At 43.1% G+C, this 26,448-nt stretch overlaps 1 protein-coding gene and 1 long non-coding RNA gene across 6 annotated transcripts in view; one reads left to right on the forward strand and one right to left on the reverse strand.

Moving 5' to 3' along the window:
* Positions 1 to 589: 589 nt before the first annotated feature.
* Positions 590 to 26,448, reverse strand: part of LOC123982504 (C-terminal-binding protein 2) — a 97,240-nt gene continuing 71,381 nt past the window's right edge. For 4 of the 5 annotated variants that reach the window (XM_046068062.1, XM_046068059.1, XM_046068061.1 and 1 more), the window contains 8 exons: positions 18,114 to 18,268; positions 14,307 to 14,451; positions 12,441 to 12,647; positions 8,987 to 9,201; positions 7,490 to 7,620; positions 5,721 to 5,848; positions 5,119 to 5,236; positions 590 to 2,460 (listed from right to left, as the gene is read on the reverse strand). In XM_046068062.1, coding sequence (XP_045924018.1) covers positions 2,280 to 2,460; positions 5,119 to 5,236; positions 5,721 to 5,848; positions 7,490 to 7,620; positions 8,987 to 9,201; positions 12,441 to 12,647; positions 14,307 to 14,451; positions 18,114 to 18,268 — 1,280 coding nt within the window. In that variant the 3' untranslated portion in view covers positions 590 to 2,279. Of the gene's footprint in view, positions 2,461 to 5,118; positions 5,237 to 5,720; positions 5,849 to 7,489; positions 7,621 to 8,986; positions 9,202 to 12,440; positions 12,648 to 14,306; positions 14,452 to 18,113; positions 18,269 to 26,255; positions 26,354 to 26,448 lie in introns of those variants that run through there. The other variant, XM_046068063.1, reaches the window with a different exon arrangement.
* LOC123982506 lies at positions 11,913 to 12,694 on the forward strand. The gene is made up of 2 exons (XR_006827990.1): positions 11,913 to 12,368; positions 12,446 to 12,694. It is a non-coding gene; the product is annotated as an uncharacterized LOC123982506 (long non-coding RNA).

Genomic DNA, 26,448 nt, shown 5'->3' on the forward strand with positions numbered 1-26,448 from the left:
AACAATAGCATGACATGAGAAAACATCCAGAGTAGATACACATGAGTAGATTATCTTATTTTTTTTTTTTTCTTCTGATTCAACAAGGACTGAGTCACTAGAACGGCAGAGAGCTTTTCATACAAAGAAACAGAATCAAAGTTAAATAATTAACAGCCTAGTGAGATTACATTTTACCCCTGAATTTTTGGCTTCAGTGTGGCTTATTGCTGTCACATTCATTTCCATCCATCGTCAACCGCATATCCTGCGTACAGGGCTGGAGCCAATCCCAGCTGGCATCAGGCATTGCAGGGCCACACAGACAACCAGTTCCACTCACGCCTAAAGACAATTTAGGGTCACCAATTAACTTAGTCTGCATGTCTTTGGACAGTGGGAAGACGGATTACCCAGAGAGAACCCACACAGATACGGGGAGAACATGCCAGGAATTGTTTATAGTTTGGTGCCCCCCTGCGATCAAAAATAAAACTAAAGGATGATGCAGATGGTGTAAGATTACAGTAATGGAAAGTATCATCAGAAAATGAAAATACTGCTCTAATAATGCAACAACAGGACAAAAAGTGTGAGTACAGACAGCTGGTTCTCAGAATCGTATCTTTTATTTGAACTGCACTGAATGCTAAATGTTCACCTTGTACAAGAAACAAATACAAATACTCACACTAAAAACAAAAACATACTGCTGGCTGCCTCTTCTGCTATTGTTGGGACACTAAGTAGGAGTTTCTGCTATTGCTCTTACAGAGTACAGGATGCCCCAAAGAACCTGGCCTTCAATAGAACAAAGAAAATATAAGAAGGAGAGAAGAGAGAGGGTGGATCACATAGGACTATGGTTATAGGAACATTTAACTAGGCAATACAAATCTAACAGGACTCTTCAAAACTCTTTAAACACCAAAAACGTGGGATGCGCCTTGTATATAAAAATACCACAATGGAGATAATGAGGGAGGAGAGAAAATATCCAGACTAACCAGATTAGTCTTAAATTGTTTTTTTTCTCAAAGACAAAATTCTGGGAATAAACAATATCTGCAAAAAAGTGTTTTCCTGAGTCATTAAGAAATTAAGTTTGATTTAACCCTTTCCTGTCTTTAGTGAGAAATGTGCTCAAAGAAGGGGGGGGGGGGTCACAATCTGTGCGCTGCTGCCACTAATAAGATTGGTCGTCCATTGGTTATCAGAAATGTCCATTTGTCAACAGAAGAATCAGATGTCGTTACACCAACTTCAGTAATATATATATATTTTTTTTTTTACGATTATAAAATGTTTTTCCTCTCAGTCACACTGACACATCACCAACTCGAAGTTAAAAACTTATCTAGCAGCTCCCTCTAAATCCATATAATCTCAAAATTCTGCTACAATCAAAATGTATAAAGTTAGAATGTTTTGTTTAGTGTTAACTGCTGACAGCTTAGAAAAACATTCACTCGAAACATAGGAGCAACTAATGGTTTCTTTGATCACAGGTGCAGAAATCCCTCGCACTGTGTAGAAGTGCCCTCATGTGGTGAAATCCTGTAACTGCAACTGTGACAGCCGTCATACTCTATGTATTATTGCCAGGAAAGGGTTAAAACCCACTCTAGATTACTATAACTGATGAGCAATCTTTTCCTTTCATTTGACAAATGATAAATATATATAAGTCAATAATCCATTTTAAGTCATTCACACTGAAGATTGAAAGAAAAAATTAATAATTCTCTTCTGAGGCATAATGAGGGGCCTAAACAACACACATTAGTTACATAAGGAGGGTTGGAGCTGGTTAGAGGAGAGGTGGGGAGGATCAGGAGGGAGTTGGAGGGGAAATAAGGTCCAGTAGCACATGATGCCAAAGTTTTATTCTCTTGTTCACCCATTGGTGTGTTGAGATGTGGACTTATGTTTCCCATGAGCTCTGAGGTGTAGGGGGAGGGGCAGGACAGAGTCTCATTGGGTAATCCCGGAGCGCTAAAAACACTGGACTCTGTGTCCACAATCATAGGCATGTCCCGAAGAAAAAAACAAAATAAAAAAAAAAACATCATCATCAAAGAGTAAAGTCAGTACTGAGCCCAAAGAGACAGAGTAAAAACGAATACGTTAAAAGTACAAATTCCCCCGGAACACTTCTTTTGTTCCCAGTTGCTGGCTGATTTAACAGGCAGCCGCTTGTGTTGTTTCACTGTCTCTTGGTCCCAGTTGGTCGGTTGCTTTGCGATTGGTTAGTTCTGAACGTCGACAGGTCGGATGCGATGTTTGGATCTCTTCTGCTGCTATTGCTCGGTGAGGTGCTCTCTGGTCTCGCCATGTTTGGAGGGCTGGTTGGGCGACGGGGCCTGGGAGGGGTGTGTACCAGACGGCAGGGTGTGGGCGATGGGCACCCCACCTGGCACCATGCCCTCCAACGCCCCCGGAATGCCGCCTGGAGCCACTCCAACTACACCCGGTGGGTATCTGGGGAAGGGAGAGGTCGGAGGTTAGTGTCGCAGACTCCCAGAGCGGATGTGTACTCACAGCCCACATTCCCAACACCATGAAAGACAGGATCCTCTGACAAAAGCTGACATCTAGTGATACTACTGGCTCTCTTCCACCACAGAAACTTTTTCAGGAAACTTTAAACAACTCCTGAGTTGCATTTCACCCTGTTAAAAGTCCCTGCTCTTAAAGTAGTATTTTCCAATGGTTTATGAATTATTAAGGGTTGAGGGAGTCAATTGTTGGTCATTTTTAGAGCAAAAATGGGAAAAAATGACTAGTGCCAGATTTTCTTAGATGTCTTTTAGAGTGAACTGAATATCTTTGGGTGTTGGTCGGACAAAACAAGATAGCATAAGATCTCACCTGTGATGGGCATTTTTCCCTGTCTCCTAATATTTTATTTAAAAAGACGAATCAATAATGAAACTGATGGTTTTTGGCAGCCCAACTATACTAACTGTTCATATGTGGTTTGTACTCGGGCTGTAAATTAACCAGAAAATACTCTTTACAGACAGGTGCATTTTTAAATATATAAAAAATATAAATTACAAACGAATACACACTGCATAGTCTCACCAGGTGAAAAAATTTTAGGGTTGCAACTGCTGATTACTCTTGTTTTATGATTAATTATTTAGTCAAATGTCACAAAACATCCTCTCGGCTTGTTTATAAGCTGTGAGTGCCCAAGGTGATGACTTAATTCAAAGATATTCAGTCCACAGTGAGACACATTTTAGCGGCGAATCCTCACGTTTAAGGAGCTGAAACCATTGCATGTTTGGCATTTTTACCTGATAAATGACTCAAACGATTATCAAAACTTTTTTCCCCACTGACAAATTGTTTCAGCACAAAAAAAATTGTAGCTCAACAAACATTTAATCATTTTAATCCGTTATGGGTATCATTTGCCTGATCTTTACAGTTCTTCAGATGCAATGGAAACACAAACAGGAATGCACAAAAGGGACTTTCAGTTCCTGACTGAGTTTCTGACTATTTGGTAGAAAAGAGCCATTGTGTTACAATATTCTGGAGCCCCCAAAGGGTCATTGTGGGAAATATTTTTCGGAACAATTTGTGTTAGCTCGCATTAAAGTTTTGCATTCCCTCTGATCCACAGAGAAAGGCTGAGCTGTATTATGATAGACTGCCACTGAATGTGACCACAACTCAAGTCAGTTCAGCCTCAGCTGCGGCTGGCTCAGGCTCACGTTTGTACCATTGCAGCTAAAGATAACTAGTGGAGAAAGTTAACCTAGTTCTCACAGACTGGTGCCGAGGCTGTGACAAAGTTTATAATGGTCTAATACTAAGTACATGCATGGGTTGTGTATGTGCAGGAACTGGCATGGTTGTTTTGGCTCAGTGTTGTGTTGAAGCTACTGTATTCCTGAACTCCCATTGTGTATAACTGTTCAAATCCCATGTTGCTTTCTTGACAGGACCAAACCAACGCTCCTAAGAGTGGCTAAAGTTAACAGGAGCAGTAAAAAGTAGTCACGGTACAGCTGTCACAGCCATATCAATAGCACCAAATTCAAGTCTGAGCAATAACCATACATTGCTTTTCCCTAAACTGCTCGTATATTATGACTGGACTGACACTAAGTGTGCCGATAAATCAGGGGGAATGCAAAAATTATTGTGTAGTAGCTGAAAACAAATCCCACTGTGACGACTCGGGGGCTCCATTAAGTAACACATTCAACCAGAGAAGGGAAAAGGAGAATTTGCCCAAAATCCCAATAGAAGGAAAGCACGAAGCATGACTCCATCCATGATACTGCATCTGAACGGCTTTATGGTCATGCTTACTGGGGACACTCAAAACCCACATTCACTGCCATCCATCTCTACTTGGTGTTCAGTCAAACAGGTGAGTACTGAGGGATTATAGAGGGGACACACATCAGGTGAGCTCAGGTGAGAGGGTCTTATCCGGGACCTCCAGACAAGAGGCTGTTGGCCCGGGTGGTTGTATTTACCTTCTCCTGATCTAGGCAATAATTTTGTCTTGGGGGGCGGCCGGAAGAGTTTGGTTCAGTTGGCTGCGTGAAAGAAGCACATGGAGGCGGACATACTGAGATCAGGAAGAGCCCACAGTGGGACATGGTGGGCAGAGAGTTATCTCTACTCCAACACAGGACAGTTAGCAAGGGGACAGGGCGCTAGGATCTCTAACAGAGTAGTGACTTCATTGTTTTAGAAACTGTAAAGGAAACTATGAAAATAACTTAACTAGACCAATTTATGAACATATTTAAAACACAATATAGGGGAATATGGAATAACATGGCATTTTTTGGATTTCCACATTAAAATTGCAACAATGAAATGTTAAAAAACATAAAAATCAATACTAACTCCTTTTTATCAATGACTCAAAATTTCTCATTTGGTCTAATTTATGGCTTCCTTGACACAACAGCGAGACAGCTTTTTTCTCCCGAAGAATAATGAAATACATTAAAAACAAAAAGGGGTACAGAATACATTGATACACATTTACTAACATATTAAGGACAAATCTAAAATAAAATGAAGACAGTGCAGCTTTCAACATTTTTCTTTCTAAAATGGAAAGAGGGATGTTTGCTATCCATCTGCATGTTCAGTCCCTACCTGTAGGCAGCGCCGTTGAGCTCAGGGTGAACACCTGGTTGATCCATAACTGCCCACGGTGCCGTGGTGACAAAGAACTCTTTGTTGACGCAGTTTCTTAGGCTGTCGGGAATACGGCCTGTAGTATGAGCCAAACAAACACACACCCACACAGAGTTAAAAGCAGTGAAGCACACTGGGATAATTCACACACTCTAAATAGCCATAACTTGTTACAGGGGATGAGTGACCAGACGTCGCCAAGTGTTAATGAGTTCAGACTGACAAACATATCAGGCTTGGATACACAAATGCAAATTAAGATCATTTAACAATCTGGATGTTCTCTGGTAGGCCAGCCCCTGGGCTCCGCTCTGCTCTGTTCTGCGTCGGGGAGCTAATGATGACATCTATTAAGAGGTCCAGATTTAATAAAGACTGCCCAGGGCCTATTGAAGTAGAAATGTGGCATCTGGGAGAGAAAGATGTGCTACAGGTCACATAGTATACTGAGGCTGACTATGAAGCAGTCGAAGGTAGGAAAAGGATTTAATGTTGTGTTTGTCAGACAGAGAATGAGCTGGAACGAGAACAGATTTTAATTTGTTTATGGGACTGCGTACCGGTGATAGCTCTTCGGATCTCAGTGGCGGCTGCCTCCCTCATCTCCAGAGAGGCTTGCTCGCTGTACCAGGCTGTGTGCGGTGTGCAGATCAGGTTCGGAGCGTCTTTCAGCGGGCCCTGAGCAAAACTACAACACGTGGGTGGGAAGAAGGGAAAAAAATGATGAACGTGCAGTGCTGTTTTTCACATCTATGCCGATGGGGGGAATGTTTCTCTGTGCTCGCCTTAAATCAGACATTGTACGTATGAGCAGGATAATTTACGACAGAAAAGACTGGTGGGTTTAGAGAGAGTTTATATATGTCTTATAACATGTCTGGAAGGGATCTTAAAGCTCTTTATGCTCACATGATTGAACAGTTGTCTTAAAAAACAATATGTGAGCAATAGCAAGTGGCAATGAAAGCGCTTGTCAAATAAATGACTGGCTTAGCACAAACAAACCAACAGTTGTTACATTTTATGTATGTATGTTCTGAAATTTAGATATCATCTGTCTACTGAGCCCTATTACACTTGCTATCCCTTTTTTGCATGGCCAAAGCAAAATTGCTATAGGTATTTCTTTGTTTTTTCCTTTCCTGTGTGACATTATAATTTATGGCAGATGACCATTCATATGCATCAACTCATTTGAAATTGTAATTAATTCCCTATTCTTTTTCCTAAAATGTTTGTGTACAATTTGCATGACAATCGTCTGGAAACATGGCCAATGGGAGAAAATGTCAGAACCTGTTATTCACACGTCACAATCTCCTCCCTCCTTTTCCAGAACTTCCTTTCTCCCTCCTCTCTGTCCTCTCATGTGGCACTGAAAAACAGATCAGCTCCAAGTCCCTCTCCTCCTCTGTCAGTGTAACACCTCGCCTGGTTGTGTGTGTGTGGTGTGTGCTGTGTAACGCCTCAGCAGCACCCTGAATCAGTGTCGTGTCGCGTGGGACTGAGGGGCCACAGTTATGAAACACCCCCCCCTTCACCCCTCGTTGACATACTGGGTCAGTGAAGCACGACTCCTAGCTTCATTGGCTGAGTTTCAGCCGTCTCAAGCAGCCAGTCAGCTGAGCAGCCGGCCAGAAACAAGCAGCCTCCAAACTCCCTAACTGCCCCTGGTGCATGAACAGCACATCAACACCCGTTACCCTGTGAGATGGGGAACATGATTCTTACAAAGGTGGAAAACTGGGAGGCGTGTTGAGCTGTTTGCTCTCTGGTGCAAGCAGGAGTGGAAATGGAAATGGAGACTGTACCTCAAAGCTGCAACACAGTGACGGGACGGCAGGATGACGGGGGACAAGTCTGATTTTAAACAAACTTTAATCATTTCAACTAAACTGTTTCATAAATAATCATATTCAGAAAGCTGTCCTGATATAGGCAGGCCTAAAGAAGGAGTGGATACACTCATCGTTGCACCTCTCCGCACTCAACCATCCACCTGCACCCTTAACTATATTTAGTTTCCTCTGACGGGAATAAAGTTCCATCTCCTGAATTCCATTACCTGCGGGGCCCCGAAGGAGCCTTTTAGAAGAGTATGAGGTGTCTTTAACTCGTCATGTCTGCCATTTTTGTTACCTGCCCGTCTGTCTTTCTCTTGAGCTGTTAAAGGTCTCTGTCTGTGTGTAATTTGTTGCTTTCTTTCCCTTCCTGCACACCCATCTATTTCCCTGTCAGTCTCTGTCTGAAGTGAAGCGTTCATCTGTCTGGCTTTGAGAGCGACTTTGTGTGTGTGTGTGTGTGTGTGTGTGTGTGTGTGCGTACTTACGTGAAGGGCTCCGTCTCGTGAACGTCCAAGGCAGCTCCACGTATCCTGCCCTCCTTCAATGCCTGGGCCAGGGCCTTCTCATCCACCAGGCCACCCCGCGCGGTATTGACCAGGAATGCACCCTGACGCATCTGCAAGTGCACAAGACACACAAATACAAAAAAATCAAAACAGAATGACAGAGATATAGCCAGTTAGTTACAGACATGTGATTAGGGGTGTGTGTGTGTGTGTGTGTGTGTGTGTGTGTGTGTGTGTCAGCCTGGCAGTCAAATTAATCTGTTTGATCTAAAGCGGAACATCAATCTGGATTGGATGTCTGCATTTGAGGGTCTTAAAACATATTACACGGGACAGAAATTGAGCTGAGAAAAAAAAATAATAAGTCTGTGACACCTTTGTTGTGTCTGACACCTGAAAGATCCAGGAGACAGACATCACCTGGGAAAAATACTGTCAGATGTGGGATAGAGAACAGCCTTTATACAAAACCAAGAGATGAAATGAGGGATGAGCTGAAAGATGAGGCAGCGCCATCACCCCTTGCTGCTTGTGGGGGGAAAAAAAGGGCACAACAAAAAGTGTAAGGAGGAGGAAGAAAAAAAATCAAATGAATTTGCTGAGAAGAAAGTAATCCCTTAATCTTGACAAAAGCTGAAATCCAGGGGCATGAAATGCCTTTACGCTGGCAGGCAGTCTTTTATTAGGCCTTGGTGGTTTTGACACACAGAAACGCACAAACATGCACACAAACATTTCTACTTTAGAAGCTGAGACCCACTGCCAAGATTTTTGGCGAGGAAAGAGAGGAAAGGTTTCTTTTATTGCTGCACTTAAGAGGCAGCTGAGAATCTTAAGCTTTGGAAAAGACACAAAGTTAACTAGGTTAAGCTATTACCCCACACCCACTTGTGTCCTCGCGTACTGTAACTGGAAGAAGGGCACACGAGAGGCAAAACAAAGGCGGAAGACAAAGAGTGGCAACATGGGGAGACATTGACAGAAAGGAGAAGCATCTTCAGCCTGTGCAGTGCCCCAGCCTCCCTGCAGGTGTCACCCTAGGCAGCGCCTCGGAGTGCAGTTATTGACTCAGAGAACAGCACTTTCGCCCCGCAGTGCGCTCAGCCCCCTGCTGCGCAGCCTCGTCGATATATTTGCTGTAGCCGTGGGCTGGCGCTAATTGCATTTGACAGAGCAAAGGAATGAATTTGTGTCCAGCTTTGGTGGAGCTTAAGATAAAGAGCAGGGAATGTGCAGGAAGGAAGGCTGCTGCCGTTTCCTCGCTTTTTTCCCCCCTCTCTCTTTCTACCGACTATAATGCTCTTTAGGACAGCCTCCAGGCTGACAGAGTAATAATACACCAGCAGCTCTGCTTGTCTACCTGCTAGATAGCACCACATTAAGCCCAGGTCAGGTCACAGCTGCTCAATGGGATGTTCGGCTCTGTCTGGATGACACATCCGCATGTGTGTGTGTGTTCGTGTTTTACTAATGCACCTGTTTGATGGTGAAGTCGTTGATGAGGTGGTGGTTGTGTTCGTTCAGGTTGCAGTGCAGGGAGACGCAGTCGCTCTGGTAGAGCAGGTCCTGTAGCGTGTAGACACGCTGGACACCCAGCGAGCGCTCCAGGCCGTCCTGCAGGTAGGGGTCATAGAAGATGACGTTGAAGCCAAAAACCTTGGCCCGCACCGCTACCGCCTGGCCAGAACGACCTGAGGACACACACAAACACACAGAAGTATGTTTATTTATGTACACAGTCAAACGCCGGAGCAGAGAGGCATTTATTACATTTTAGGTATTTATTTGATGCTTTCATCTAGTGCACAGATTCTGAACCTTTTTGGATCATGTTTTCAGCAACTGTCACAAACTGCATTCACAAGTCAACTGAATACCTACCAACATCACTGTAGCGAGTGATGCATACATAAAAACACGAGGATGACGCATGGACAGAATATATAGTATAACTTGAAAAATGTGAATCATATTTACTACACTACAAGCGGGGACTAGAGATGAAAAATAGCATTTACTCTGGGACATTTAAAGCAATCTTTATTATGTGTGCTATTCCTGTTAAATAAACCAATAACTAAAAATAAAGATACAGTTCACACATCATCGTTCCTGGTCTGTACAGTGTTTTTGAGGCAATACATAGTAGCCAGTCAGTAGCCAACACTGCACAGAAACCAAGTACCAAGAGCACCAAGTCATGGACCGGTCTGTGAGAAACACAATCTAGTGTAAATGAGTAAGAGTGAAAATGACTGCAAAGGTTACTAAAATTACAGGAAGTAAAGGACTGTAAACATATTATAATGAGTTCTACTAAATGCAGTAAACATTATTTCTGTTGAACACACAATGATCATGAAAGAGCATAATATAAAATAGACAGTTTAACATCCTAAAAACTAATTGGCATTAACGAAGTGATTCTTTATTGGGGATCTCATCTAGAGGGCGTGAACATAAAATCCAAACAATAAAGCTGTCAATCTTTTGAGTAATTCTATACCTTCTATTGAATCACACAGCCTTTTTTCTAACATTCCATTGGTTTACACTTGAATGATCGCTCTGCCCCAACACCCTATTTTAACATAAATCATATCATTAAGGAAGTAACATTAGTAGCTGTTAAGAGAGAAAATGATTCATGAGGCATAAGCGATGGAGTCAGGATGGAGAAGTCATTTTGCAGGAATAGGACAATGTGAGGCAACTGGTTTTTAGTTGAGAGTGCGAGACGGTGAATCAGAAAGTGAATCTGTAGTGTATCGGCCTCTCCCCCTGTCTCTCACAGCCATTTGTGGAGTAGGCTGTGAGTCCTGCTCAGCAGCAGCAGCTGAGAGTGTGATGGAGAGTTGGATGTTGTTGCTCGTGGAAAGGATCAATACGGGCCTTTACACTCAAGATTCTCTCTTGGTGATGGAGGATGATGTCCTGCTCTTAGGTACCATAGTCAAGGAGAATCATTCTCTCTTTTTTTGTCTTTCAATCTCAGCTAATACGACACGGCAGTGACAACAGCCTTGTAATACTTAAGCAATCAGTCAGAGCAAAAAAAAAAAACACCTTACCAAAGTGATAAATCTTCTGGTGTATCCACTTTTCCTCAACTAGGCTTGTATGCTTCGGCTTCAGTTACTTTATTCTGTATATTTCCCAGAACACCTTTTGACAACGCACAGAGCACAAGCATGAACTTGTTGCATTCAGCTGCTGGTTATAAGTGCAGGTTGAAAGAGCAATACAGACAGCAGCAGCGGGGGGAATGAGTTTTTCCAGACAATTTGAAACAGACAAGGTCGTCTTGTGGCTGCAGTACAATCTGATTTACAGAGGCTGCTGGGGGATGTCGAAATTGGCATCTCTACTTCTTCTACAACGATTTTATGCCTGTGTTATTGTTGGAAAATTGGTGCAAAGTGGTGGGTTTAGAGAGAAACAGTATTTCTGATTTTGAGGGATTTACAATAGTCTAATGTTTACTACTGATGTTTTCTGTATCTGAAAATATTCCAAATTCTGTTTTGTAGCTGCACTATAAACTAGTGTTTTTATATGGATTTTTCCTTTAATATGGAGATATCTGTCTCCTTTCTGCATTTCTAAACCTTCCCTGCCTTCCCATACCAATCAATCCCTCTAAGAGAGAGAATATACTCAGATTCATCTGAAAGTTTCTCTGGCACCTCACTCTCAACTCTCAGTGGTAGATTATTTGCTTTGTATTGCTCATTTATCCACAGTCAAAGGACCAGGGCAACACTAAAATGTGAGACCACAATGCAAAGATTTGTGAAAGGGACTTTCCAACTGTTAGGGTTAGCTGTAAAGAGCTAGTAAGTGGATCTCTGACTGAAACTGTGTCTCATTAGGGTTGCACAGCAGGCTTTTCTTTTTATTTATATGGATTCACTTCATTAGTAAAAATCTTTCAGCAATGATGCAGGGAGTTTTTACTCCATTACAAACCAATGAATTCTTATGTAGCCCAGCACAGAGTGTAAAGGCCTAAAAGGTTGGCATGGCTGGTACTCAGAGTGCTCCTGAGTCTATTGTCGCTCTAGAGCCAGAGGTTTGTTTCATTCTGTGTTTGCAGCCTGCAGGGTTGTGCAGCTGGCTGTATGTGCAGAGTCCTACAAACAAACACCAGGAGGCCTGCGCTCTCCCCAACCTCCTGCTGACAATGGACATTGTTTTGGAGACGGCTTGTGCCAGAAAGACCAGGAGAGGAGGCTGGAGGTGGGAGGATTGGGTGAGAAAGAGAGAGATTGGGGTTGGGGGGAGTTTTGGGCACAGTAAGTCTAGGAGGCAGTCTGGGACCTGTAGAAGGGAGGAGGTTGTGTGTTTGTGTGTGGGGAGTGTATGTGGACACAGATAAGGTGGCACTTGGCTTGTAAGAAGACGAAGCTTCTGTCAGCCCACTGATGTCGAGACAGGACAGAATGACATGCAAACACACACACACACACACACACACACACACTATCAGCATTGAAACAGGTGCAGGGAGGGAAACACTGTAACAAACTCAGGCCTGATTATGGCAGAGCAAGGTATCGAGGGACCACAGTGACAGAGGAGAAGAGTCGAAAACAAGAAGAGAGAATAATGGAGATATAATAGTGAGCATTACGGTGGTGGGATGAGAGAACAGTGTGACAGAGAAAAAGAAGCCAGCCCAGAGGGAGGCGAAACAGACAACCTTGAGATAATCTGTGGGACGGGCAGAGGGAGAAAAATAACCTTATCAGGGCAAGGAAATAGAAGGCACACTGAGTGGCGAGAGGATATGAAAACACAGACGTGAAGGCATAGAAGAAGGGGTGAAAAAAAAGCCTCAACAGAAATAAGAGGAAAGGTAAGAGTTAGAAAGCCGGAGCAAGATATTAAAAACAAACAGAAGTAAACAACTGAAAAACATTATACTAACCGAAGCCTATGAGGCCCAGGGTTTCGCCACGGATGCGGGCGGCGCCGGAAGCCACCTCGCGGATCTGCTCTACGCTCTGGACCCGCGTGCCCTCCCGGAGAGCCTGGTAGAGCCAGGTGTTTCGCCGATAAAGGTTGAGGATGTGGCACAGAGTGGAGTCTGCCGTCTCCTCCACAGCTGCCGAGGGAATGTTACACACAGCAATGCCTGAAGAAAGACACAAGACAGAACAGTTAATAAATAATTAACTCTAATTACAGTATTCCAATATACGTTTTGTCCTGTTTAATTACAGTATGAACAGTTAATGATTAACTGGGATGTTGGCTGATAGATTGGTTGAACTTCTGGTTATGTCATTTAATACATATCGTCATGAGAAGGTCTGAGATATGAATCAATTCAGGACAGTAAGAGATTTTTTGAAAAGATGGTAATTAGACAAATTGCTATCATTATGTGTCACCACATGGCAAATTAGGCAAAACTACATAATACTGTAAAATCATCATGAACTGTGTTCCACTGGAACTAAGACACACAAATTGCAACACATAAAACAAAAAATTTTAATAACTCATTAGCGTTATTTTTCATCACAGTTTGCTTTGAATCACTAATTTGGGTGACGGATCACCATGTGACCATATCATCCTAATATAATTTCAATGCAATGCAATATAACTTAAGTCATAAGTTATATTGCATTATTTCCAAGTCTTATTCCATCCAAAATGATGTGCACATGCATAATAAAGAACGCTTTAAACACTTTCTGTCAAGATCTCCCCCAGCAGTAGAATTCTCATAATTTTATTGCTTTCAGGGACTTCAAACCCCTGACCTTATGGTATTAACTTGCCTATCCTTCAGCAACACAAAGATTTCCATTATCGACACTTAAGCACTTCTGCCTGCCCTCATTCTCCTCTAATGTCCTCATCCCACTCTGTATCCGAGTGTAACAGCGTAGCCGTCTCTGGACAGCAAAAAATAGCCAGAGCCTGCTTAATCAATGGCCCCTTTTCTTCTCCCTGAGAACAGCCGTCATATCAACGCCGCCTTCTTCAGGCACGATAGCTTTTGACTCCTGCGCTGCGAGGCAGTGTGCCTTCGGTGAGTGGGTGGCAGTTAGACACAGTATCTCGCATTGGCAGGGAAATGGCAGCTTTGTCAACTGTAAGGGCTGTTTGAGTCACCAGCCTACTGATATAAGCCTGGGTGGTGGTTCAAAGAGAAGAGGAAACTCTTCTCTCTCTCTCTGTGTCTTTCCCTTCCTGTCTCTTTGAACATTGTGGCTCACTGTGTGATGTCCACCATTCATCTGACTCTGTAATTCAGCCTTTGATACGGTTCTGAAAATCCATACAGTAAAGAAACAAAGAAACAGTAAAAATGAAGCAGTCCCCCTCTAGGCAAAAATCATCATCAACTGTGTGATCTTGTTTTGACCTCTAAATACAGCGCCCCCCTTTGGCCATTTTTCGACATGCCACATTGCAGTGGCAAAACAAGCAAATAAGCAGACAGCGATTACCTACTACTCGGATTACCTTAACCCTGCTCTTATTTCCTCATGAAGAAATCAATACATCACTGGATAAGGTAAGCTTCATAGCAACACAAGGCTAAGATCTTGCTCAAACATGAAAAACAAAAATCTCTGAAATGTTAAGACCGTTAAACAGACAGATACATTGAACAGAACGGAACTAAAAAAAATGCACAAAAAACACCAAAAAATAAAAATTATATTATTTCTACTCTACATTCTGTGATACATATAACAGCACTAAATACTATGCATTACAGGATATGACTTGATATTGGTTATGTTTTTGCCAGGATTGTTTTGAGAGGTCGTACCCAGCTCTCCAGCAGCCTTGATGTCGATGTTGTCGTAACCACTGCCGATGCGGATGATGATGCGTAGAGCTTTGAACTTTTCCAGGTCCTCTCTGGTCAGGGTGATGGTGTGGTACATCATGGCTCCCACTGCTTCATTGAGCACCTGCAGACACACACAAACTTGTGTGATGAGATTTTCTTTCTTTTTTCGTTCATTGATCTGCATTTCTTTTGTTGACCATTTTGTCCGTTCATTCACCCAATGTGGCTATTAGTCCATTTGAGTTCATAAGAACCCAAGACAATCACAAGATCACATTCCATCCTGAAGAGCCATGAGCATCATGTCGGACACTGGAGAAAGATTTCACTACAGACATCACATGACCGCAAGCAGCATTGACACAGACCTCCTTTTACAGACCTGCGCTGAAGTGGAACAAGTTATTATATTGTGTCAGAGGGGCTGCGGTTCCACATGGTCATCACAATTGCACTCAGACCTGAGTGTGTTTATGGACAAAGGATCTGGGCAAATGACTGTACAGATAGGTCAAGGCAGCTACTGATCGCAGGATAAACCTTAAGATATGATAGCATGTGGTCAGCCTAACAAATAAGAATAAAGATAAACCCTTTGACCCCTTTACATCTGGCAACTGAATTCTTCTTGACTGACATAACCGCAATCAGAGAAGAAGCTTTTACATGTCACAGTTTAGCTTAATAAATAACCGCATGGTGGTGCTGTCGAAACCCAGAGCTATACCGATCAAATCACTTGTTCCTTGCTCATGACCTAACTTTTGTCTAAATTTCAATCAAATCTGTTGACAGATTTTTGAGATCTCCTGCTAGACAAGATAAACCCTTCTTGGTATAGAAAATCATAAAATGTACTTGAGGCAATTGTTTGCCTCAGGGTGAAAAAAAGGGTATATTCAGTCACCTCGGGGATGGGGGGTTGGGAGGGGAAGGTTGGCTTCGCTGCTCCTCTGCCACTTGACATGGACAAGGTGACCTGGCCTGTGATTTAGTCTGATGTGGATCTAAACTATTCCACCTCAGCCACGGCCCCCTGTCAGCACCTAAATAACAGCTCTGCATTCACCTCCAGCCAAACTGCATTAGCTTTCCTGTGATTAGCAGATTAGCTCTGAATTTCCATACTGCTTTTATTAGAGCAGTGTCCCGGACAGGCCTTCCAGATACTAGTTCAAGGTTAAAACACAGCGGACACGACCACACACCCTTTGTCTCTCCCTCTGGGCCAAGCCTAAAGGTCTAGTGGTGTTGTTGAGCTGGAGAAAGAGTCTTTTTTTGTGTGGCCTTTTTACTCTGAATGTAGTTTATTTTAATGGAAACTCTGACATAATCTATATCCCCCTCTCTACTGTAACCAAAGCCTTATTGCATTTAGTGACTAAAATCATTACTGATGATTCCTGGGCTTTTCTGACACGTCAGCGAGGCCTCCCCTTTTGGCATGGTGAGCGAGACAGAGTATACTGTTGAAAAGGTTTGATTCGATGATACACGTACTCTATGGTTTGTGTGCATGTGTTTGATTCTGTGGCTTACTTGGGAGGGCTTTTATGGCTATGAGGTCATCCCACTAGTGCGCATATTGTGAATGTAGTGGGGATGAGAGGTGGTTGTAATGCTGAGAACAGACTTTCTCCACCTGGCATGGAAGATGTGCTGTTCAAAATGTTGCTTTTAGCATTTAGCACTTCTTAAAGGGTGACGTAGCCATGATAAAAGCTATACAGAAAAAAGTATAACACACAATAATGTGGAGTATGCTATAAAGAGAAAGCTATGATCCTTTATTGATTGCAGCTTTCAAATCCACTTCAGCTATGAAGCAGAAATGTGAGTAAAAGGGGGGAAGAAAAAAGAGATTCTTTGTGAAGTAATAAGCCAAACACTCTAGTGAACATTGACTTAAAAGTAATAGTTTGACATTGATCATACCAGTCTCATGTCAGTATAGTAAGTGTAAAGCTACCACTATCAGCCTTTTAGCTAGCTTACAATACAGACTGGAAACTTTATTGAAGTTTTGCTAAAGTTCAATATTCACTGCCAGTCTATTTTTGATGGGAGCCGTGTCAAGCAGCACGGAGCAGGTGAATCAGGGAGGAAGTCAGACACAGAATGGCACAGAGAATCAGGTTGATTTTCAAAGTAAAACACCCTTTGTAGACTGCACAGCCGCTTCCTGTATCTGTTTGCCTGGCGCCATTATCCAACACGTTTTCCTCTAGTTTTGTTTGTTGTTGTAAAATGTACACACACTGTGCCCACTCTGATTGGTGAGTAGGACCGTAACAGGACGCGCATGGCGCTTGTGATTGGCGAGCAGATCTGTCACACAAGGATGAAAATGGAGTTAATTGTTTAATTGTAACTGCATGACTGTTTAAAGCGGGTCAGATGCACCTTATAATTAACCTACATTTTAATCGCTGTCTTCACGATTAGCTAATGTGTTCTTTCAAATTGCAATTTCGATTTGAAAATTATTAATCATTCAGCCCTATCTTTGGGTCTTGTGTTGTTGCATTTTAGAGACATTTTATGGATAAAACAAAATATTAGTAGATCCTCTAATTGACCCTTCACTAAGCCACGCCTCCTTTAGTTATTCTTAATAAGTTCGACAAACAGTCATAGTTGTCACACTTTTATCACGGCACTGCCACTGTTTATTACTGCACTCCCCGGAGAAATATTGTCTAATTTTTGGAAAAGGCGATCGCAGAAAGAAGCAGACAGTTTTGCAGTTGCAGGCATAATCTTAACACCACAACTGGATGAATGGTCAGGCACAATGTGATAGCCCAATGTTGACTCAATGGGCTATCATCCAACTTTTGCAAGCCACATGTAAAAAGTTGAGTCACGAAAGACAAGGGATCATCGACCTTGGATGATAATGTTGGAGCGCAGGTGCTGTGTGCAGGATTTGGTCTCACTGAAGTAGTATTGTAATACAATCTTGATAAGTATTCACCTTTCCCTTGAGTTTCTGTATTTTCTGGTGTGCATGGAGGAGAATGTGGCAGCTGGTGTCTGGCCTGACAACATCATACTGAAACTACTGAAGTTATCAGCGCTACATCTCCGCATCCATGCAGCAGAACGAAGAGATTGGACATTTTCAATCTACACCTCCCCTCTGGGTATCTCGACTGCAAGTTATTACTGTGAACTGCTGAATATGCTGGTGAGGTGAACATTACAATCATGTTTCTCCTGATAAGGCAGTGTTAAAACAAACAAAAAGCCACCCACTCCCCCCTTCTCCTCACCGCCCAAGGTCTTTGATTGAATTGATCTCTATGCAAATGCTTCGTTTTTAATATGTCCCATTTTCATAAAAACAGCGAGAGGAAAGATGTAGCGGCTCTCACTCCGTCTGCAGACGGAGAGATAGCACTTTGGTGATACCCATCGCTGTGGCCATATATTGTTTTGCAGCCACGGCGCTGCACAAAAAGCAATAAAGAGCCTCTACAAGCCAATGTAATTACACTGCATCCCCGCCATACAAGACTCTCTATTAGAACAATGGCATTGATATAGGCATTGCACTCTGTACCACAAAGTGACATTAAATCATAATGAAGCCACTATATTTTAACTGGCAAGTGCTTATGGGGCCAATATAATGCACTTCACATATCAGCACTGTGATAGGAAAAGAAAGATGCAGGAGTGACAGGTTCCATCTCCACATCAACTTTCTAATGCTCTGATGTGGAGCACAGCAAATGTGCTGTGTGTGTGTGTGTGCGAGGCGACTTGTGTGTTTCCTACCTTCTCATGTATCTCCTGTGTGGACTGAGCATCACAGAAAGCGACAGTAGCCAAGTCTTTAAGGATGGGCATCTCCACGGTGCAGTCACGTCCATCCAACAGCGCCACCAGGGGGCGTGGATGCATTGGCCCGTTCATGATTTGGGGCCGAATACCTGGAGACAGATGGAGAAGGGAGGGAATATTATTTTTGGTAGAAGAGAATATTTTTTTCATCCACATCTCAGCACTAAGGCTTCGACCCTTACCACTCACATTGGTCAGTAATCTTGGAGTTTTTATTTGTAAAGGGTCCGTTCAATAATTACAAATAGACCTACTATATTTTTCTATTTTTTTCCACTCACCTCAATTCTGAGATTTCTGCCTCTGAGATTTCATTTATGGTGCATTAAAGCATTAAGAACCACTGTACTTTCAAACAGAGAAATAGTCTCTATGAAAACGGTTGTTTCAGCAAAAACACACACTGCCGTTGAATTTGGTTAAATATAATTAAAAATTTTGGGGTGGTGTTTCATGGATAAGCACACTGAAAGAAACAACCATTATTATTAGGCTAAAAATCAGCAAGTGACAGTCTCATTCCACCAGGAATCAATTCATCACCGTTTCCTTAAAAAATAAAAGACTCAGATGATAATAAGCTACTGTGTGTGTGTGTGTGCACATCTCTGGATTTGCGTGTTCACATGTGCTGATTAGGATATAGCAGGAAGCAGGGTTTCTCCAAACTACCAAGCGTTGCTCAATAAATCAATGCGCCTACTCAAGACTGGATTAGACCCAGCCTCATTTACAGGAATCCTCTCTGTCTCATGGCTCCCAAAAGCTTACATCACACACAAAAACCCACACTTACATAGATACTTGAATGAAAGTGGATAAGAATATACCAAATGCAGGTGCATATATTCCCTTGTGTGTATGTATGACAACTGCACACTAACGTGCATACACTTGTAGTTGTTCTCATATCTCGGGTCAAGGGAGAGGATCCTACATTTACCTCGGTGTGAGTGGAGCCAGCAGCTGTGGAACAGAAGAAGAAGAAAAAAAAAAAGAAAAACTGCGAGCAACACCTTTAGAAATGAGTTTCACTGCTGCCCTGCCTCAAAAGAGCCATGTATCATTGAAATGGAGAGCATTACAGAGAAAACGCTACAAGCCTGAAACAAACCCACAACCAACTCACAACTGCACTTCAGCGCACTTGACAAAGTGAGTGTCGCAATTCTGGTTTTGTCTCTGCTCGACTCGTTCTCCCTCCCTCTTGCCACTTTTCTCACTTAAAGTGAAGAGAGCCGAGAGGAGCCGAGCTCCCCAGTGGGCCGACCTTCTCACACATCCCACTGAAGAAGACATGTCGCGCTGAGAAGACAGACAATTAGGAGTCCTACTTCGCACAATGTTAACAAGTGAGGAGCATCAATATTCATGCTGCTCGCCGCTCAGAACCGAACAATGGATGGATGGACCTGAGAAGGAAAGCAACTGTTCCCCACTGAGTACCAGCGCCCTAACATTGCACAGGCCATGATCTTCACTCTCAGTCAGCAGCTCTGGATGTGCTGGATGTGAACAGAACAAGCCAAAAGTCACCTCAAGAAGTGACCTAAAACAGATGATTTTACATTTGTATCTAATGTTTTACTGCTAAGATCTGCATCTGGATGCTCAAGTGGGACCTCATTCCGTGCATGTTTGAGTGCAGCAGGTGTGTGCATCGGTGCATTTGTGCGTGCTCTTAAAAGTTATCCCGAAGATTACGATGACGTCAGGGGTTGATGTAAGGAGCAGGGTGGAGGAAGGGAAAGGGGAGGAGTGGTTGAGGAGGGCTTATTAGAGAGTCATGTTCTGTGGGATTACAGCAGCAGAGAAGGCTGATTAGGGCAGATGAAGGTGAGATTAGGAGATTTAAGATTGAGAAAGTTGTGGGCCGTTGCACAAACAGGCTGCAATGCGCAGTGGGTGGAAAAAAATAAATAAATAAAAAACAGGTGGGAGGGGGAAAACAGTGAGACAGAAGAGTGAAATTAAAATGTAAAATGAGTGTGCATAAAAAAGAGACTAAACACTGCCTCTTAGCTTAAAGAGCTCCCACGGGACATATCAGAGAAGAAGAGGAGGATGAAAGGACAGACAGAGAGAGAGAGCGCGAGAGAGCTCATAAATGACAGGAGAGACGGAGGCTTTAAAGAAAGCCCAGCTGACAGAAAGCCAGCAGTCCAGCAGCTCAGCCTCTCAGAGCAGGGGGAGGATCGGAGCGGAGGTGTCATCTCCCCATGCCATCCTATTGTCATGGTGATCACTTAACAGGCGTTGGCTGCCAGTTTTAATGCACTTTATTTTTAGCACCACTGGCGTCTGCGTTGAGAGTTGAGGTCGGAGGCGCAGACGCCCGTATCCTCCTCCCACTCCCAGTGCAAAGGGTGGAGGAGATGTTTTCTCTCCTGACAGACAGACAGACAGCCGCCTTCCCCCCTCCTCCTCCTCACCCACAGCCCACCACCAACCACCATCACTGCTTCTGTGCCTACTTATCACACCCCCTGTTCAAGACGGCGGGAAAGGTGAGGCGTGGCGACTTGGCTGTCTGAGCCACATCTGAAACTGACAGCACGTTGAATATTAATGGAGACAGCTGGGAGGTGAAGTCCATTAAACCAAACTGCTGAGGGTGTGACTGACCACATCCGAGACAGTGCACGCATGCATACAAGTGCTGAAATGATCCACAGAAAATTAAACAACGACAATTTTGATAATCAAGTAACTATTCGTCATTAATAAAACAGAAAATACAAAAACAGTTCAAGCCTCTCAAATATTAGGCTGATTTACATTCCTCAGTTTCATATAAATGTAAATTAAATATCTTTGGGTTTTGGATTATTAATCAAACAAAAACACATTTTGAAGATATCTGACCATTATGGTAACAGACATTTTACAGATTGAAGGGCTAGATGTTCTAATTTCACCAGCAAATTGCCAACTATAAGCCAGGTGCTAGGCAGGCGATGGATAATGGGTTTATCAGAATTTGTTTGCTCATATTTAATCATACATGTGCAGTAAAGCCAAAAAAATAAGCTAAATGAAGCTTAAAAGCTCAGGCAGTAGCACTGCAGAGTTGGTTGATTTCAGCATTACAGTACAAGCAACCTCTTTCACGTCACACAGTGTCATTTGATTCAAATGTATCATCAAAAATATTGATTAAGGCATTGCAGATTTGCAGCATGCAAGGCTGTCCTTAACAGAACACCTGTAACCTTCTACCTGCTTCATTTAAGCCACTAGTTACTGGTTTATACAGATCATAGATAGCAGTTGGTGTGCAGGTTAGAGAAGCTGTGAGTGAGGAGGTATGGGAGAGGAGCGGCTGTCAGGCAGTGTCAAACCCTCAGGCTGAAGTTAGACAGACTGAACTCCATGAATCATCCACTGGGTTTCTCTCTGACCTTTCAGTCTCTTACTCTTCCAATCTCCCTTTCACAGACTCTTCCGCTGTTCCATTTTACTGTATTGTCTGCGGCAGTGTATTTTCACAGATCTCTCCCTGTTACGATAGCATCTTCTGACAGCTCCTCCTTTCTGCCAGTGTCTAGCTGTGTATCTCTGCTTGCTCACTGTGTATCTGCTTCTCCTTCTTCTATTGCTCTTTTCACATAAATTTCTTCCCCACCACTGCAATCATTCCTCAGCTGTCTTTTAGCAATCACAGCCCCTCCTCTCCCTGTCACCCTTTCACCTCAACACTCCTTCTCTGCTTTTCCTATTATTTTTTCCCCTTCCCTCTCACTCTGCCGTGTGTGTTCTCTGTGACAGACTGATTCTCACTCTGCTGATTTTGATGGAGAGGAGATGATATATTTGGGCAGGGGAAGCAGGGTGGAGACAGGCAACACTCCCCTTGTGGTAAACTGACAGCATGTACATCAAACCAGTCTTAACCAGAACCACTGGGTCTGTCAGTTTCACACCACCACCACACCTGGTTCAGATGCATTCATGACACTCTTCTCATTACCTTTTCCCTCTATGGTGATATTTGACAGAATGTCTGTGGTTTGTGAATCTAAAATAGTCTCTAATAATGTATATAATCATCTAGAATATCATCTCATGTGTTTAAATATGTTACATGTAACAAATGATACTGTGGTGGTGCTGATTGCTATCAAAAACTGGCAGGTTTATCAGATGTTGCACCGTCACCTGCCTTTACTGAAGATGATCATGTAGATTGGGAGTAACAAATTTTATGTTTTTCACTCATTTCATCCACTGTTTACAGGGTAAAAAGGTCTGCATGTCTAGTTTAAAATTTGGTTGAAAAGACATTTAGGTTGCATGTAATTATTGTTCTTGACTACATGTTGAAATAGAAATTTAGAAACAAGCAATCAGCAGATTTCTCAAAATTATTATTCACTGTCCTTTTGAATTTCCCCAGTTGCGCCTTCAAATTTGTTTTTGGATTTAACTCTTGGCATGGTTGCAGTTCCTCTCAGCTCTTCCCACAAAGCACAGACATGATAGATATCAATAAATATCTAAAACAGCTTCTGTATTGCATTGCACAGAAACAAACCTTCTCCTCCACTTTGATAAACTCTCCCTCTCAGCTCTCTTGTTTCATCAGCGCTGTTAACAGCTCGCTCAGAGGCAACATGCAGAAATAAAACAGGGGTTGTTCAGCAGGTCTGTTGTATTCTCCGCAGGCCCCTGTGCTGCCGCCTGGTCTACAACACCCAGAGATTCAAACTGAGCCGTGATTCGAGCAGAGACAAGGAGGAGGAAATATACTCACATAGAGTGCATCAAATGTCAAGAAATGTACACAGTGAGGGCAGGGCGCTGCTGAGTGTTGGGGGGTCATGTCAGAACCACAGGAGGCAGAGTGCTCTTAATTTCACTCCTCCATTAATTAATCCCCTTCATTTCCTCTCATCTGTGTTCTCGCATCCTCTGCTTGTTGCTAAACCGTTTCCAGGCTTTAAATGTTTGTGTGTGTGAGATGATTTGGGACGAGTACATTTTCACTGAGGGAGGTAGCTGCTGTCGTGGGTTTACCTGCCCAAGGAATACATGCATGTAACACATGTTTGCATACACACACACACACACACACACACACACACACACACACTGTGTAATGATATATTTTGTCAGATCTAGGGCTGCAAAAAAACGTTACATTAGCGATTAATCTATGAAAAAATATCCTACTGAAGTAATTGCATAATTATAAAATGTCAACATTCAAGAAATCTCTGCCACAGGTAACCCGAGTTCAAAGTAATGTTTGCTTATTTAATCTGACCAATAATCCAAAAGGATTTACTTATGTGATACGAGTTACATAATTTTTATTAATCAATTAATTGAACTGTTTCAGCACCTGTCAGATCTAAATCCTTCAATCAGTCCACTGATCTTTCTGTACATGTTGCTCATTATTACTCCACAAAAATGGTAAGACAAAACACCTCTGCCTCCTCAACTGTTCTAAAGATTTACACTAGAAAGAATAAGTATGACCTTGAATTATACTTTCATGATTAGTACTTTTAATAGAATAAAAGTACCACATGATGCTTTCTAAAAAGGACTCCTTTATACTTCCTAAAAGCTCCAAAAGATTTATCATGTTGGTTTCAAGATGATGAAAATGGGCCTTGAAATACTTTTTTTTTTTTTTAAACAGTATTCATTACTGCTAGATATTATGTTACAAAAATTCTCTGCAATAAAAGGTGGTAAGCTCAGTTAGTCGTCTATAACAGAAAATTGTTCTCAATTAGAACACACAACTGTCGTCAAAAATGAGATCTGGGTCACAATGAAAATTATTTTGGAAATCTAGGTCTCTGGTAAAAAGGCTTAAAACCACTTGATGTAGATTACTAGCATTTATGAGATCAGACTTTTTCCCTTTTTTTTTGCTCAATCTACCTTAGTCATCACTATTTTAATTCTAATCATTCCTGTGGACAAATACCCGAACTCGGCCTAGGCTGGAGGCTGCGGTTCTTGAGCCAGCAACACTTAGTCAGAGTCTGGCAGCGGGACGCAGCAGAGTGGCGCATCGGGAGATGAGACCAGAGTTTCCATTATGTGAGAAAGAGAGCAGGGAGTTTCTTCCTACCGCTGGCCTCTGCTGCTGGTATTATGTTGCCTCCGTGAGGAGAAGAGGGACCAGAAGGGAACACGGAAACGCAGTTGTGTTGCGGTCAGAAAATGGAGGAAAAACAAAACACAAAGAGAAGAAGGAGAAGAAAAAGCAACAGAAGTCACTTTTAGTGGTAATGTGAGACCAGACCAAGTCCTCCACCATACTATCATCATCTGCTGCCACCGGTTACCTAGCAACCCAAGCTGCTGTTTTGCAGGTGGCTCCTTCTTGACAACAAGGCTGGGTGGGGGCTGCTGCTACTGCTGCTGACCGCCAATAGTTACGCCCATTTACTGTGCCAGCGTGAGCAGTACTGTGCAAAAACATGACCCACTTCCCCTGGTCAACATAGAAGGAGGCCGTGTGAAGGTGGGTTGAACATGCCCATGGAGGGGCAAGTGGGAGTTACAATATGGATATGTGGCCTGTGCACTGTGTGTGGGGTTTGATTCGGATAGCCTGCCCCACTTTGGATCTGGTTCCAGGTTGGCAAAATAGCTGAAGGCTTCTCATAATAAATCGCAACTGAATTTTTGCCGTTTGAAACTGAAAATGGCGCTGGCAGTTGATTATATCAGCTGCAACTAATTAATGATAATTCTCCAAGTAACTTGCCGAAAGGCCAAATGAAAACTTGGTTGTGGTCTGGCTAATGTGCTCTCTGCAATTTGGCATCTGTGCTCGGCCAAAGATAATATGTTATAGACACACCTACATCACTTGTGAGTGAGCTGTGTGATTTTGCAGTACAGCAGAGTTTCACTAGTTTTCCGTATTTGGTATGTAGCTCAAGAAAAATAAGGTGTGCAAAAGTAAGTAAGCTAGACCAACTGTAGTTGCTTACAAATGGATTTAATCGGAATATTCTAAACTATGTTCATATTCAAACCTCAACACTAATCATGTGCAATCATGTGTGCAATAAGTGTTCTTGTGGAGGCACAAGTTACAAAGGCAAAGTGAGATCTGCATGAAAACACAGACACAACAGGAATGCACTTGCATGGATGTGGCAAAAAAAATGAATAGGAACCCACACACAACTTTGGCGGACTGCCAGTAGCTTGGCTGTGGAGCAACGGAGAAGCTTGGCATAACACACAGATGTGCCGTTGGGTCAAACAACACTTTGTTTTCCTTGCTCGAGTTTCCTCCCTTTTCATATGGCACTCTGCCAGAGTCTGTACTTCTGCTTTACTGAGGCTCGATTACTCATTTACTACTTCCCCCTGTTACACACACACACACACACACACACACACACACACACACCCTTCATCTGCCAGTGACAGCGCGGTCACTGCATGAGTTGTAGTGGTTGAAGAGCGGGGTGATGTGAGTGAGAGGGGGAGGTGGGTATAAGCACCCTTTGTTGGCAGCCTCCTCCCTGGCCTTCCCTCCCTTCACTTCCCCAAAAGTAGCACACAAAGTCCACTTGTGCTGTGCTGCCAGTGCCCCACCCCTGTCACCACCCGGCTGCCCGCCACACCAATCTATCCCCTGCCAAGAAAATGAGCGCACGCCTGTTTTAAATGGTACCCTCTGTGTGCATGGGCGGGCCGGGCTCACACTCCACCACGGGACAAAAGCGGGTGTCAACAGCAGCCATGGCATAACCACGCCGGACCTCCCATCCCCTCCCTCTCTCTTTTTTCCCGCTCTTTTATTCTTCGGTGTTGCCCTGAGCTACAGAGCGCGCTCAGAGCCCGAGACTACAGAGGAAGCGAAAACACAGAGTCAAGTGCAGCAGTGCAGGATAGGAAGACTTTGAAATGACAACACTGTTGGACTACTTGCCTACCTTACCAACTACACAACACACCAACTCACACACTCATTCTCCCCTCCTCTCATCCACACTCCCCCAACCTCTCCCCATCCACCTACCTCCGTCCCACCTCCCACATGCCAGACTTTATTAGACATCCAGAAAAGAAAACAGGAAACATGCTGCTTGCCTGGAAAATGTTGTCTCCACATTCTTCGTCTTAAAAACTACGCATCGCAGCAAAAACAGAAGATGATTGAGGCAAGTTGATGGGGGTGAAAAAAGCAAAAAATCTACAAAAAAAAAAAAAGAAGTGGAAGACCCTCTGCAATAATCCAAGGAGGGTACTACCCCCCCCCCCCCCCCCCCCCCCCCCCACCCCC

This window comes from Micropterus dolomieu, linkage group LG14 (genome assembly GCF_021292245.1).
Source record: "Micropterus dolomieu isolate WLL.071019.BEF.003 ecotype Adirondacks linkage group LG14, ASM2129224v1, whole genome shotgun sequence".
Taxonomy (NCBI): domain Eukaryota; kingdom Metazoa; phylum Chordata; class Actinopteri; order Centrarchiformes; family Centrarchidae; genus Micropterus; species Micropterus dolomieu.